Consider the following 16,304-nt stretch of genomic DNA (forward strand, 5'->3'; position numbering starts at 1 on the left):
TATTAGCATGTAGTTTGTACATACACTCGTCCCAAAAAGTATTTGATTTATTTTATTATGCTGCACTTAAATTGAATTTCATTACATGTAATGATACCAAGTAGCATCTGCAAACAAATGATGCTTTTTCAGAACTGACTTTGAGTAATTTTTGTAGCTAATTTTAACCAAGTGATCTCAAAAAGGATGTACAAGTCGCTTGCCCTCAAGTTCACAATGTGAAAGCAAAACATTGACACACTAATAATGTTTGACAACCAGAAGTATCCAAATATATGTAGTCTTAATTTTAACTGTATATCTGTTGATTTTCTCATTTAAAAACCAACAAATAACTTTTATTGAAGTGATTGGCTTGATTGCTTTTCTTTAAAATATATGCTATTTAGTTTGATACGTAATTCAGTGACATTCTAACTTTTTTTTTAGTATCCAAACACGCTGTAAGATGTTTTGTTTTAGTTTTCACCATGTGGAAAATAGCTAACCATTTCTGTGGCAGAGCTTGAATGATTTTGCTTTGAGGAAATGTCAAAGGCTGGTTGTATAGCGTGAGTCAGTGGAACTTTCACAGACTGAGGTCAAGCTTGTATTGTCATCAGTTGCTAGTAGACTTGTGCTCGTTGTTATTTGATTCTTGTGCATGTGAATCTGAATGGATTTGCGTCTAGCTTTATCTTGTGTGTATTTGAATGTCACCCACAGCAAGGTAAAAGATCTTTGGTGATTCGGTGTGTGCATGTAGTCACCATCTCAACTTTTTTTTTTTTTTTTTTTGAAACACTGAACCGCAATAAAATTCAATCATAATCAAATATGCTTATTTTCACAGTTACAGCCTGGAAGGACTTGTAGCAGAGAAGGAAGGAAGGAAAAGCCTTAATCAGTGCATGGGGGAGGCCAGCCAGGAAACGAACTGTCCGTCGAAGCTGGAAAGAGAAGAGAGAGGCTCTCTTGTGTCCCTGACAGAAGAGGAACAGGAATCAGACCTGGGCGACTGCAGCAGTTTGGACAGTCAGGTGAAGTACTATTTAGAAATAGATAGATCCAGCCCTAAAATCTGATTGGTTGTGCAACACTCACAGACATTGCAAAAAGACTATATATGCACCTGTCACCACCACACATCAGCTGAAATCAGTGTTAATGTAACAAAACCTATTAAAGCTAACTATATAACTTGTAAATAATATTGTATTATTAGTATTATTATATTATTTTAGTTTATAGTTTTAGTGAGTATATTTTAAACCATTTAAACGAACTAAATTTGTAGAATTGTATTGTTTTTTGTATTTTAATGCTATCATTTTAGTATGTTATAATATCAATGATATTAATATAATTTGATTTATATTTGTTTTGTAAGCATATTATTTAAACCATTTAGATTACCTATATATTCTAGATTTTTTATTATTTTAAATATTTTATCATATAATTTTATATCTGTATGTATTTATTGTGGATATTTTTATTAGTAGGAAAAAAAAAATATGATTATAAAATAAAAAAATATAATAAAATAATTATTAAATGCAGTTTTTGTTAAACGTTTGTCTTATAACAACACTGTTTAAACATTTAGTTTAGCCAAAAAGATGACAATGTTTAATATTTATGCATCTCTTTTACATGCAACAACAGTTTATATTGACTGTCAAGGTCCATATGATAATAACAATTGGAAAAATATTAAAATATTTACTGACAATCTTCCTTTCTGCCAAGGAAATCCCATGTTTTGAGAGAAGGCTAAAAAAATCCTGCAGTGCGTCAGTTCTAGTATGCTGAATGCGTTTTTTAGAGTTGCATCTGCAGATTTTCCACTTAAATTAGTAGTCGTAATTCTATTGCATTTAATTACCCTGATTAATTGATTTGTTTACTGCTTTCAGAAGTCCATCCAGTCTGGACGAAGATGTGTCCCACCTTCACAACCCTTTCTCACCAAGTCTGTCTCCATGTTGGCCATCAGTCACAAAGATCTGGATGGTGAGTTTAAACACCTCTTCGGTTTTCTCTCCTGTGTCTCATTGGGCCACTCTGAGTTCTGCAGCACTGCTATAGTGCAAACAACATATTTCATACATTAAAACAAAAAAATGTTATAAGCTAAAACTATTTTATAAGCTTCAAAATTGCTTTTAGATCAGATGTTGCAGAGTTCAGAGTTTTGTTTTCTCTGCTGGTCTCTTGTGGTAAGATGAGTGGAAACGTTCGGTCATATATTACCACACACTGACCACTCACCTCCTGTCAGTCATATCTAATACCCGATTTCGTGTCCTGGGACCTTTATACTGCAAACATATCCTGTATCAACTGGGATTGTTGGTATTCTTCAACTCATCAGATGTGGACCTCCCGTGGTTCCCTTTCACTGTGGTGTCACTTTAAGGGAGTGGACATTTACTGCCAGTGTATTAGCACCTAGTTTTATTATAATGCCTGCTTTGATCTTTTTTGCTCATGTGATCATGGAACCCACCAGCAATCGGACGGCCGCGACCCAAGCGACGAATCTCCTTCTCCTTCAGCATCTCGCCCATGCTCCCCAAATCTAAAACACTCTTTTCTATTGGCTCTTCATCCAGTGATGAGGAGGAGGCAGTCAGTAAGTAAAAGAATATCCCACAGTGCCTGGCGTGGCCCCTGCCCGACCCCTGCTTAATATGAAGTGTGTCCCCCTACCTCCCTTGTGTCACTAAGTTATTGATCAGATCGGCTCATTGAAATTATTTCTAAAACAACCATTCATTCATTCATTCATTCATTTATTTAATTATTTAATTATTTATTTATTAAATATTTTTTAATTAATTAATTTTTTTATTTTAATTCTATTGTCCCATGTGTTGTTGAGTTTTATGACACTGTTGCAATTTATTGATCTGAAGTGTTTTATCTAGTTGGATTTATCTTACTGTACTTATGGGTTAATACAAAATTATAAAAAATTAATACTAAATGACTGAGGTGCCAAAATAATGAAACGGCTTTTAAAATTCTCTATGCAATAACTTAATGAACTTATATGTATGATGTGCATGTTGTCTGCTGATGCATTTAGTGTACAGTCAACAGAACTTTGAGGAGAATCTTTCTGAGAAAGTTAAGACTAGTTATTTAATAAGTGAATTAATAAGGTTATAACTTGCTTCCTGAATTATAATACATTTGGTTTAATGGCGCAGATATTTGAAAGTGCATTGCACCCTTGAGTGCTGAGGTTTGTTACAGCCGCTGTAACACAGTGGTGCTTATGTATGGCGGACGTGTGTGTTTGCAATGCTTTTGATTCAAATTCTTCTCAGCCCCTCATCTGACAGAAGAATGGTATTTTACGCATACTTTTGCTCAAGTCATTCATTCCTGTGGATTATTGGACGAATGGATAGTGGGTCTCCCAAATGAGACATTGCCACGTCTGTGTAGTTCCTTTCCATTGGCTCCATCTCTTTCCATGTCTTTCAAAGTCATTCAGATCCACATAAACACTTTTCATAGCACTGCTTATAGATTTCACAGCTGCTTAGAGCTCGTTTTAAATTGTAAAAAGGAATGGCTAATTAAAAAAAAAAAAAATTCCTTAGCTGTTTTTTTTTTTGAAGATCAAACTTATTGGTATAAAAGCATTACAAATCAGTATCTGTAATTTTAGATGTCTAATTTAGCTCCAGGATCATTTGACTTTTAAAGCTTTTTTTTAATAGCCTAATGTTAATATACTTTGTCTTTTTGAAGCTTATTATACAGAGTAAGTTATACTGCCCCTAAAGGCTAAATGCAGTAACTACGCCAACACTGGAACTAATAAAAATGTTTTAAAGTTTGTTGCATTTTTATTGGTTTAATTATACATTATTTACTTTTTTTTTTATTTAACTGAACATATCTAAGTCAAACTCATCTGACACTGGCATAAAAAAATAAAAAAAACTAATGTACAAACACAGCATAATCATTTATTATACAAGACCAAAAAAAACAAAAACACAATGAGCCTGTTTCTCCAGTCCTTGCAAACCATTATCAATCATTTCATCTCTCACAGTTACGCTTTTGTGGTTGCAGTACAGTGTTTTTCTTTAAGCTTTTTTGAGTGTTGTACAAATGTGGCGTTTTGCTTGAAGAATTGCCTTTGTTCTCTGCAGGGCTGTGACTTAGAATCTATTCACGCCATAAAACTTCTTGTGTAATTTCTTTTTGTACAAGTACAAAACTCCTGAGGCTCACTGAAAAGTGATTAATAATGTCAGTTGTTGTTCTGTGGTCTCGTTTATGTCGTGTAGTTAGTCGTAATCTTGTCTCCAATGTACTTTTGGTTTAATCAGTGTTTTTTCTCTCGTTTCACAGGTACATCAGGATCGTTAGAGTACAGGTACGACCCCTGCATCACATGATAATTGGCTATGTTAAAGTCCATTTATTTATTTATTTGTCATATTTATTATATTAATAGGCTATTAATATTTTAATGATATTTTTTAGCTTTTTTGTCAGTTTTATTGGTATGGGATAGGTGATGAGATGAGAGTAAAAATTTTTTTTTTTATTTTTGAGCCAGATTATGTGGCAATGGAACCAAGAAATGTTGTGAGCCAGATTTACACTCAAAGCTATATAGACAGAACTGCTATATAACTGCAAGGCCCAAGCTCTGACAGACCTTAATATACTCATGCTGTGTCTTAGTTGGCATACTTATACTATGCCCTAAAAGTATGTACTCTTTTTGTGAAGAAAATGTACATACCTTGTCACAGTTAATCGTCTTGTCACGGTTAATATCATCCACAATTTGTTTCATTTAATTTCCTGGAGTGAACTGAAGCAGTGCGTACCGTTGGCACACTCATTTCAGCATACTACGATTTGGGGCACACTCATTCTAATTTTAAATACCGTTAAGAATGGATAGTATGCAAATTAGGATGCAGGACCAGTTTTATATTTTCCCATTTTTCATCTTTTGTCTCATTCAGTATATCAGAGGAGGATCCGGGGCCGTTGCGGAGTGACAGTGAAGGAAAAGTTGGAGGAACCAAAGTGAGCAGGACCTTCAGTTACCTCAAGAGCAAGATGAGCAAGAAGAACAAGGTTGGTATACATTTTACTTTACTATATATGTATGTATATATGTATATGTGTGTGTATGTGTTTCAGCTGTAGTCAAACTAGAATTCTTCCGCTCGAAAACCAACACATTTCCTTCAAGGCTTGTCTAAACCATCTTAGACGGAAACAAATGTTATCATTTTAGTTTGCCACATATCATTCTGATCTAATGGTGTTCTTTGATGCAGCAGCATGCACCTGCTATTTAACTTTAAGGTTTTCTTCCTGTGGTTCCTGTTGATGATGAGGTTGCTGATGGTGTGAAAGCTCTCAGCAACCCCCGCACTATCTGAAGTTGCTAAAGCGCTTGCAGAGTTTGCTCTTGCGCAGGCAAATTAGGGCTCGCGGTAGGGAAGTTCAACAGGATGTAGAAGCAAGCTGTGGTCTCTCTATGGCTCGTTTAAATATACTCGCTAACACTTCAGCTTTACAGCTCATGCAATTCTGTGAAAACAAATACATGTTAAAATCTATGACTTCACAGTTTCGGAGAACCTTCATGACATTTTTTTTTATGTCCACATAAATCAGCTGGGCCACCATATATGGTTTATGAATTTAAATATGGTTATTTAGGATTTTATACACATATTTTGACCTAAGAAAACCATACACATTAATTTGCCACATGTTTTTTTTTTAACATAGTGTCATGTTGGTAACTAGGCCAGTGATGTAGACAGGATGCATCTTAATTGTTTGATGTCACATGGTCACTCCGGGGCTGAATTTACTGCAGTGTTGATTAGAATTTCGATCTATATTGAATCGGCTAAATGTCACAACACAAACAAAAAGCTGCCTCTTGTACTAGGGAGGGTCTATGGTAAAAGGAAGTGCACTGTATCTTTAAGTTGAGCCCCAATGTGAAAGATGACAGAAGGAAACTGCAGTCACTTCCTCTGGCTGGCTCGCCTGCTTTCCGTCATGGGAACTTATGTGTTTGTGCAGACAGACTCTTAACCTCATCTGCCGTACCTTCAGGCCAGTGCGCTCACTGGCTACCTTGCATCTGGGATGTCTATGTTGTGTCGTAGGTTTTTACCGCAGGGTCGGTCACTGAAGATCAAGAATACTGGTGGTCTGGTTGAGGTAAGAATGTGTTACCAAAGAGCAGATGTTCGATTTTTTTCGTCATGTATATTGAAAATAGACATTTGTTTGATATTCTGTTCTGATGTTTTAGAGGTTTGATTTGCAATGTGTTATTTTAGTGGCTTGGCAACTTTTTTTTCTGCTTCCCGAGATCATTGTTTCGCTCCAGTTGAGAATGGCGTGAATTACATAAATCACTTGTGTTGTTGAAATAGTGTTTTTTTTTAATTCTTGAACTTGCTTGGACATGTTTATACGTTTTAGCCATGTTTAAACTTTTTGGGAAGTGCACTTTGACCCTCTTCCTTCCTATACTGTTTGTAGCCAAATAATTTTTTCCCTAATTTTATGATATTAAGCCACCCATCTATACTCACTGGAATACTAGTTCAGTAAATGTACAGCAGCATTTTACTTGTTATTAGTATGTATTGGATATTAAGAATTAATCAGACAGCTTTTAATCCTTTTAGTTGAATCCTGCCAATATTTTGTTGTTGTTTTGCATGGCTTGCACATGATCAGAATCTTGGTATGTGATTGTTGGAGCAGATCAGACAGGGTTTTGTAATCAGGGTGGTCTGTAAAAATGGCCACAATTTGCGGTTTCCCCACTAGAGCTATCTTTGTTCTCAAGCACATCACTGTAATGGAGTGAGCATACTGTGATTTTGACACTTCATGCAAGGTGTCAAAGAAACAAGGAAAAAGGACAGCGTATTTGATGTATAGATGGCTACATGGATGGTTGGATGAATGGCGTGAATTACATAAATCACTTGTGTTGTTGAAATAGTGTGTTTTTTTTTTATTCTTGAACTTGCTTGGACATGTTTATACGTTTTAGCCATGTTTAAACTTTTTGGGAAGTGCACTTTGACCCTCTTCCTTCCTATACTGTTTGTAGCCAAATAATTTTTTCCCTAATTTTATGATATTAAGCCACCCATCTATACTCACTGGAATACTAGTTCAGTAAATGTACAGCAGCATTTTACTTGTTATTAGTATGTATTGGATATTAAGAATTAATCAGACAGCTTTTAATCCTTTTAGTTGAATCCTGCCAATATTTTGTTGTTGTTTTGCATGGCTTGCACATGATCAGAATCTTGGTATGTGATTGTTGGAGCAGATCAGACAGGGTTTTGTAATCAGGGTGGTCTGTAAAAATGGCCACAATTTGCGGTTTCCCCACTAGAGCTATCTTTGTTCTCAAGCACATCACTGTAATGGAGTGAGCATACTGTGATTTTGACACTTCATGCAAGGTGTCAAAGAAACAAGGAAAAAGGACAGCGTATTTGATGTATAGATGGCTACATGGATGGGTAGATGGTTGGATGATAGGTAGTTGGGTGGATAGAGAGATGATGGTAGACAGATGAATAAGATAGATGGGTAGATACATTTATATGTTGGTAGATGGATTGTTAGGGGGTAGGTAGATGGGTAGATAGATGGAAGGATGGGTAGATGGATGGATAAGATGGATGGGTGGATTGTTAGATGGATTGATGGGTAGATACATTTATAGATAGGTGGATGGATGGTTGGGGTAGGTAGATGGATGAAACGATGGGCAGATGGATGGTAGATTGGTAGATTGATTGACTGATGGGTAGATAAATTTATAGATGGTAGATGGGTGGTTGGGGTAGGTAGATGGATAGATGGGTAGATAGATGGAATGATGTGTAGATGGATGAGTAGATGGGTAGATATATGGATAGATTGGTAGATGGATTGATGGGTAAATAAATGGGTAGATAAATTTATAGATGGGTAGATGGAGTGATAGATGGGTAGATAAGATGGATGATAGATGGATGAGTAGGTTGGTGGATGGATGGATGGATGGATGAGTAAATGGATAGGTACAGGTGGATGGTAGGTAGATGGATGGGTAAATTGGTAAATGGATTGATGGTAGATACATTTTTAAATGGGTGGATGGATAGATGGAAGATGGGTGGATGATAGATGGATGGGTAGGTTTATGGATGGATGGATGATATGGTAAGAATGTGATATTGAGGACAGATGGAAGGATGGATGGATAGATTTTGACATTGAGGATGGATGGACGGATGGATGTATAGGTAGATAGATGGGTAAGTAGATATGATGTTGAGTACAGAGAGAATACTGTAAATGTGATATTGAGGATAGATAGATGTTGAGAATATATAAACGTGTGTGTTCATCCCTGCAGCTGGTATATGAATGAAAGTATTGATTGTGCAGCTGATGAGGTTTCCCAGTACTCTGCTGACACTGGGAGTTTTATGATGGATGTGCTCCACTCCCATTTAATCTCCCATCTGGGCAGGGACCTCACTGTAATTTAGTCTAATGCACAGCTCGGACTGTCTGAAAACACTGTACATCACACATCTACACTCTGATTTATTCATTCACCTTTTGGCTTGTATTTTGCAGGAGAAGGACAAGAATAAGGAGCGTGAGCGAGATGCCAAAGACAAGGAGAAGAGAGCCTCAAACGGGCATCTCTTCACTGCGGTCATGACAGTACCCACAATCCCCTGCCAGCAGTGCAACAAACCCATCAACACTAGAGATGCCTTCCTCTGCACCAGTAAGAAATAGAATACAGAACTCTATTCTACTCTCTATAATCGTCTCTACTATTCTGCGCTCTATTTTCTGCTTTACTGTGCTTTCTTTAATGATTTCAATTTTTTATTCTTTTTCACTCTTTTCAATTCTACATTCTCATTTATTTCATTTTATAATCTTCTTAACTATTCTATACTGTATTTCTGTTCTCTTCTATTGCATATTCGGCACTCTTCTATTTTTATTTACTGTTCTATACTTTCTGTTCTACAACCTTTTCTAAATGTTATACGTCACTCTTCTCCTCTCTACTTTTCCCTTCTATTCAACTCTATTCTACACTGTATACTCTACTCTTATATTCTATCATCTTTATACTGGTCTATACTCTACTCTATTCTATACTCTATTTTACACTCTATTCAACATTCTATAATCTACTGTTTTTCTGTATACTTTTTTTTACTATTTTCTACTGTATTTCTATACTCTGTTCTGCTCAGTAAATTGTATACTCTTCCATTCTGTTTTCTGTTCTGCTCAGTCAGTACACTATATGTTCTACATCATACTATATAAATTCTTTATTATTCTATACTCTATTTCAGAGTTTCCCAGAGTTATGGGAATGTCTTTTCTATCTGTGTTGGGGGGAAAAAATCTCAATTGAAAGGAAACAATAATAAATAAATAAATAAATTAATTAATTAATTAATCAAATTGTATGCTAGAACAATGATATTCATATGGCTAAAATGACTAAAATCTCCTTATAAAACACTCCTGTAAAAAGAGGTAACTGCATGCAATTTGTTATGATAAAAATACAAATTTCATACAATACATCTGTTTAATTAAAATGTATTTGGATCAGCATCAGTTGTGAAGTTATTCAATTAAATTTGTGCAAAAACCAAAAAATTTGGTAAAATACTGATCTGTTCTATTCTGTTGCTTCTTTTGTTTTGCCATAGGCTGGTGTCTTTTTTTGGCACTTCCTCCTTTACTGTCATTTGCAGCGCAGTCGTGCATAGAGTTTAATTTACCACTGTGAAAGTGTTTTTTTTTTTTGTTTTTTTTGCAGAAGCTTGCTTCGCAAGAGATTCACACAGGAAGTTGGTTAAATACATTTTATTCCATAGAGAAAATGCCCACAGATTGTCTCTAGAAATAAAAAAGCTGTTTTAATTAGCTAGTCAGCGACAGCTTCTAAGATGTAGATAAGTAATTGTGATTTAAAACCGCGCATGAGCAGGTTTCTGTAGAGACACGGTTGGGCACAATATGTGTGGAGAATTGGTTTAATATGTGTCTCAGAGTAAGCAGTGTTTTAAAGAAAGGAAGGAAAAAAAATAAAAGAGTAATCATGGCTATCTGCCCAGTCAGGCCTTACACAGTGTTGCATCACTCTGTGGCTCCACCCGCACACAGCTGGCGAGGCTCAGCGCTGCACCGAGGCCAGTCAGTGTGCTGGAACATCCTGTCAGCGCACCGCTACCGCCATTGCTCTCTCTGTTTCTTGTTCTCAGAGGATGTGCTGGCAGACTCATTACCATTTCCTCTCGTTTCCCAAAAGTGACTGACGCGCGAGACACTTTTAGTCAGTTTGATCAGATCTCTGAAAGTCTTGTGTAACGTTGTTGTTGTTATTATTATTATTATTTAACAATTGAATACTCTGCTATTAAATGCTAAATACTTTTTTTTTTTTTGGCTGAATAAAAGTATGAATTTAAAAAATCTAAATTAATTAATTAAAATAAAGATTTTACTGACCCCACATTTTTGAATGATAGTGTATGTTGCTTTTCTTGTAAAATAGTCGCTTTCCGTGACTGTGTGGGATTTGCTGGAGAAGTTCTGTTGGAGTGGGGAAAGTTGTGAACTCGTGGGGAAATTATCACAATCTCTACGCCTTCAGACATGTAGGTTGTTGAAGTTCTCCCTGTTGAAAAAACCAGCATATGCTGGTTAGGTATGTTTTGACGCTGGGATGCTGGTTTAAGCTGGTCCTTTGCTGGTTGATGCTTGTCATGTGCTTGTTTATGCTGGTCCTTAGCTGGTTTATGCTGGTCCTTAGCTGGTTTATGCTGGTCCTTAGCTGGTTTATGCTGGTCCTTAGCTGGTTTATGCTGGTCCTTAGCTGGTTTATGCTGGTCCTTAGCTGGTTTATGCTGGTCCTTAGCTGGTTTATGCTGGTCCTTAGCTGGTTTATGCTGGTCCTTAGCTGGTTTATGCTGGTCCTTAGCTGGTTTATGCTGGTCCTTAGCTGGTTTATGCTGGTCCTTAGCTGGTTTATGCTGGTCCTTAGCTGGTTTATGCTGGTCCTTAGCTGGTTTATGCTGGTCCTTAGCTGGTTTATGCTGGTCCTTAGCTGGTTTATGCTGGTCCTTAGCTGGTTTATGCTGGTCCTTAGCTGGTTTATGCTGGTCCTTAGCTGGTTTATGCTGGTCCTTAGCTGGTTTATGCTGGTCCTTAGCTGGTTTATGCTGGTCCTTAGCTGGTTTATGCTGGTCCTTAGCTGGTTTATGCTGGTCCTTAGCTGGTTTATGCTGGTCCTTAGCTGGTTTATGCTGGTCCTTAGCTGGTTTATGCTGGTCCTTAGCTGGTTTATGCTGGTCCTTAGCTGGTTTATGCTGGTCCTTAGCTGGTTTATGCTGGTCCTTAGCTGGTTTATGCTGGTCCTTAGCTGGTTTATGCTGGTCCTTAGCTGGTTTATGCTGGTCCTTAGCTGGTTTATGCTGGTCCTTAGCTGGTTTATGCTGGTCCTTAGCTGGTTTATGCTGGTCCTTAGCTGGTTTATGCTGGTCCTTAGCTGGTTTATGCTGGTCCTTAGCTGGTTTATGCTGGTCCTTAGCTGGTTTATGCTGGTCCTTAGCTGGTTTATGCTGGTCCTTAGCTGGTTTATGCTGGTCCTTTGCCAGCACATGACCAGCTTAAACCAGCATCCCAGCGTCAAAACATACCTAACCAGCATATGCTGTTTTTTTCAACAGCTATCAGCCCTTGATACCATCATGCACACGATCTGAGATTATGTGTGGTTTTGTTTTTAAAAGCTTGTAAATCTCTTTTGGGTGTGTCTAACTGTACTGCAGTTTTGTGGTCATGAGGTGCAAAGTACACTGACAGAGAAAAGCAAAAACACCTCTGTGCAGGTTTGTGTTGACTGAGAATTAGCATTAACGTTAGCATAATATCTGCATGATATCAAATTGGTTGTACATTTGAAGTAACCAATCATTTGTGCCATATGTTTATATATTGTGTCTGAATTTTAATTTCAATCAACTCTTTTTTTTTAATATTTAACTTCTAAAATACACAATTTTAGCTTGTTTTCATAGAGAAAACAAGTGTAAACACTGACTTGGCACATATACTTGAAATCTTTAAACGTTCAAGACTAGTAATGACTCAATCGAAGTGTTTGTGGTTAAATTTGTGGTAAACATCAGCTGTTTAGCAGAGGTGGAGTCACGCAGGAAAAGGCTAATCTCACTCTCTCCTACACAAACAGAGAAGCAGGAAATGGCACAGTGTTTGTTACAGTGCCACTTTTCTTCCAGATGCCTATTCTGTTTGCTGCTGTTTTTTTTCTAGCTTCAGGCTTATTCTATCTGCTTTTGGATAAGAACAAGTGGAATATAACACTAGATTGATGGATAAAGGCCTGTGCATTCAGTACTGACTGTACGGTTTGTGTGTGTGTTTGTTTTCAGATTGCAATGCACAAGTCCACAAAGGCTGCAGAGAGAGTCTTCCTGTTTGTGCCAAGGTCAAAATGAAGGTATTCCATTGTCTTTTATCTTGGTTCTCATATGACATATGTCATAAACAGTGAAACTTTTGCACAATTGATATGTTTCTTTGCTAATTATTGTCAGTTTTATGACCAAAACTGTAGAAATAACACAAGTAATGGGGAAGTTTACTTACCACAAATTTAAGATTCTGTCAGTATTTACTCAAAAGTGGATTGAGTGGATCTTAAAAGTATGACATGAGTATAAATTAATAATGACAGAATTTTCATTTTTGTGTGAGCTCTTCTTTTAATATCATAATATGAATCTATGCAGATTAAAGACTCTTCAAATATTTCTTTCAGCAGCAAAAACAGCAGCAGACCGTTCCAGATTCTGCCTCGACGTCTGGTGTCACGCTTAGAAGTAAAAGTAAGGTCCTCATACAATTATGCATTTCTTCATGTTTTATGTATTTCTGCTTTATTTCAAAAATATGACCGTGTAATCTTGTTAATATGTTTAGCCCTGCCAGCACGGGATCGTCCATGGTCTGCCATCTCCATTCCCGATGATCAACCCGCTCCTCTCGCCCCTCCTCGGAAAAGCCCCAGCAGTATCATGTCTTTCAACAGCAACCCGCTGTCTAAGAGCATGTCCATTAATAACATTGCAGGGTCAGTGCCAATGCTAGCTGATAACATACAGATGTTTTTAGATTTACTATTGTAATTGCTTTAAAAATCACAGTTTTGCACCATTTTTTCAGTATCTTCACAATATTTCTTCATTCAAAATTGTGGCCTTGATATTTTGATTTTGAGCTCATTACATTTTAAAATCAATAGGGCATTAAAACATGGAGTATATAATATATCTTATGCTCTTTGCACATTCAGACAAATGGAAGACCCTCCTCTAAAGAGTCTGAAGTTTCTGTCCCAATCGACTGACTCTCTTCACAAGACCAGTAAAGTCAGTGAGTCCACAGAATCTCTTACTGATGAGGGTAAGTCTCTTCATTTCATACTTGAATCATTACCAATAAAATATACACCTGTCTTGAGTCCAATCAAGTTAAGTTTTTTATTAATTATTTACAATGTGGTTATTCATAATAATTAAATCATTAAATTGTTTACAATTGCAAATATATTATTATTATTATCTAGATTTATCTAGAAATTATTTTATATTAATTTAATGAATTTTTATTTTATTTTAAGAAATACATTTTATGAATGGTTTTTTTTTTTCCTGCAAGGATTAAATTGGACAAAAGTTGACAGTAAATAAATTTTTAACATTTACACAAGATTTAGATTTCAAATAAACGGTGTTCTTTTGAACTTTCTATTCACTAAAGAATCCTGAAATATGTAAAATCCCAAAAATATTAAGCATCTTAACTGTTTTCAACATTTGCCATTACATCACAAATTACAGTTTCAATAAAATAAAAAAAACAGCTATTTTAAATTACAGTAATTTCACATTTTTATTGTTTTTACTTTATTTTTTATTAAATAAATACAGCCTTTCATTACATTACAAAAACATTAAAAGCCTTAGCATTGGTAATGTAGCTGATCTTTATGAATGATTGACATTCACTTTATATAAACAGAAGCAAATGTATATAGTCTAGACAACAGCATCGTTCTAATCATTCTGTATGGCAGGTACAGAGATGATGGACAGTCAGTTGATGGGAGAGTTTGAAGCTGATGCCAAAGATCTGGAAGCAGATTCATGGAGTTTTACGGTGGACAAGAAATTCCTGAAACAGCTTAAAAAGGATGTTATCAAGAGGCAAGATGTCATCTACGGTAAGAGTCACACCAGACCCTCCCAAGAAGCTTCTGCTTTCACTTTCAAACTTTGTGAGAAGAAGTATTGAAACTGTTGAATGAGGTCACTGACACATTTGTAAGGTCATCTGATAAAGTTCCTGCCTCCTCTCATTATTAGAACTCATCCAGACAGAAATGCACCACGTGAGGACCTTGAAGATTATGGCTGATGTTTACAGTAAAGGGCTACTGAGAGAGGTTCAACTGGAGGTTCAGACTGTAGAGAAGATGTTCCCCATGTTAGATGATGTTCTGGACTTGCACACACAGTTCTTCTCACAGTTGCTCGAAAGGAAGAAAGAGTCAGGGAGCCAGGAAGAGGGTGGCTTTGTTATCCGAAAGATTGGTGATGTGCTGGTCTCTCAGGTAAGTTGTAGTTGTCAAACTTGTGATTGAACATTGAGAAGAGTGCCTCTAAATCTGTGGAAATGCATTGATTTGTAATCTCTGGAACATTTAGTATAAGAAACATAAAAAAATTTTCCACCATTTATTTTTCCCTAGTTCTCAGGTTCCAGTGCCGAGAGAATGAAGAAGGTCTATGGGAAGTTCTGCAGCAGACACAATGAAGCTGTGAACTTCTACAAGGAGCTTCACACCAAAGACAAACGTTTTCAAGCTTTCATCAAGGTAGCCATCTCATATTATTTTGCCTTCACGAATTTCTCATAGTATGTTAGTTTGTAAAATTAGCCTAAAGCGTTTATTCTTTTCCTCCTTTTGTTTCCTGCTCAAGCCTGAAAATGGAACTGATCCTGTGTTTCACATCTGTTTCTGTTTTCCAGAAAAAGATGAGCAGCCCTGTTGTCCGACGGCTAAGCATTTCTGAGTGTATATTGTTAGTCACACAACGAATAACAAAGTATCCTGTCTTACTACAGAGAATACTGCAGCACACGAAAGGTATGATTAGTTACTATACTCGTCAGGCTATTTTAATACCCTTGAACTCATCTGTAGTGCTCCAGGTAATATTCTAAAGTATTTCATGACAGAAAATGAAGACGACCATGCTGATGTAACCCAAGGTCTGAAGTTGGTGAAGGAGGTGATTGCTGCCGTGGACAATAAAGTGAATGAGCATGAGAAGAAAAAGAGGCTAAAGGAAGTGTACAGCCGGACGGACAGCAAGTCCATCATGAGGATGAAAAGTGGGCAGATGTTTGCCAGAGAGGATCTGCTACGTGGGCAGAAGTTAATTCACGATGGGCCACTACAGCTCAAGAACTCTGCGGGCAGACTCAAGGGTGAGAACCAGTGCAATGGGTTCATTGGTGAATGAATATATCAGCAGATAAAAAGAAGCTGAAAAAAATTCTCAGAACCCCTTAGCAACCGCATAGAAAAACCACCCACAACACACTAGCAACTACATAACAACAACAATATAAAACCCACTCAGAAAACCTTAGCAACTGCATAGCACCAGACTGGCAACCACATGCAACACCCTAGCAACCAAGTAACAACGTGTAAGACACTTTAACAGGACACCTTATAGCAACACCCTGGCAACCACATAAAACAATGATGTGTAAAAGACACTCAGAACACTTTAACAGCCTTACAGCAACCACATAGCAACACCCAGACATCCACACAACAACAATTACATGTAAAAGACACTCAGACCTCATTAACAAACTTATAGCAACCACATAGCAACACCCTGGCAATCACATAACAACAATTACATGTAAAAGACACTCAGAATGCCTTAACAACCTTATAGCAACTGCATATTAACACCCAGGCAACGACATGACATAACAATTACATGTAAAAGACACTCAGAATACCTTAACAACCTTATAGCAACACCCTAGCATCTACATAACAACAACATGTAAAAAAAGACTCTCAGAACACATTCCCAACCGCATAGCGACACCCTACCAACCACATAAAA

General features: G+C 36.8%; 1 protein-coding gene across 1 annotated transcript in view; it reads left to right on the forward strand.

Moving 5' to 3' along the window:
- The window catches only part of LOC107714042 (A-kinase anchor protein 13-like), a 60,236-nt gene that overhangs the window by 28,740 nt on the left and 15,192 nt on the right, over positions 1-16,304 (forward strand). The window contains exons 8-22 of the mRNA XM_016519734.1: positions 833-1,019; positions 1,899-1,995; positions 2,495-2,617; positions 4,360-4,384; positions 4,989-5,103; positions 8,659-8,815; positions 12,519-12,586; positions 12,908-12,974; positions 13,069-13,219; positions 13,442-13,551; positions 14,225-14,371; positions 14,514-14,761; positions 14,900-15,025; positions 15,181-15,298; positions 15,391-15,642. Of these exons, the coding sequence (XP_016375220.1) occupies positions 833-1,019; positions 1,899-1,995; positions 2,495-2,617; positions 4,360-4,384; positions 4,989-5,103; positions 8,659-8,815; positions 12,519-12,586; positions 12,908-12,974; positions 13,069-13,219; positions 13,442-13,551; positions 14,225-14,371; positions 14,514-14,761; positions 14,900-15,025; positions 15,181-15,298; positions 15,391-15,642 (1,991 nt within the window). The remainder of the gene's footprint in view (positions 1-832; positions 1,020-1,898; positions 1,996-2,494; positions 2,618-4,359; positions 4,385-4,988; positions 5,104-8,658; positions 8,816-12,518; positions 12,587-12,907; positions 12,975-13,068; positions 13,220-13,441; positions 13,552-14,224; positions 14,372-14,513; positions 14,762-14,899; positions 15,026-15,180; positions 15,299-15,390; positions 15,643-16,304) is intronic.

Source organism: Sinocyclocheilus rhinocerous, unplaced genomic scaffold (genome assembly GCF_001515625.1).
Source record: "Sinocyclocheilus rhinocerous isolate Xijiao unplaced genomic scaffold, SAMN03320098_v1.1 scaffold568, whole genome shotgun sequence".
Lineage (NCBI taxonomy): Eukaryota > Metazoa > Chordata > Actinopteri > Cypriniformes > Cyprinidae > Sinocyclocheilus > Sinocyclocheilus rhinocerous.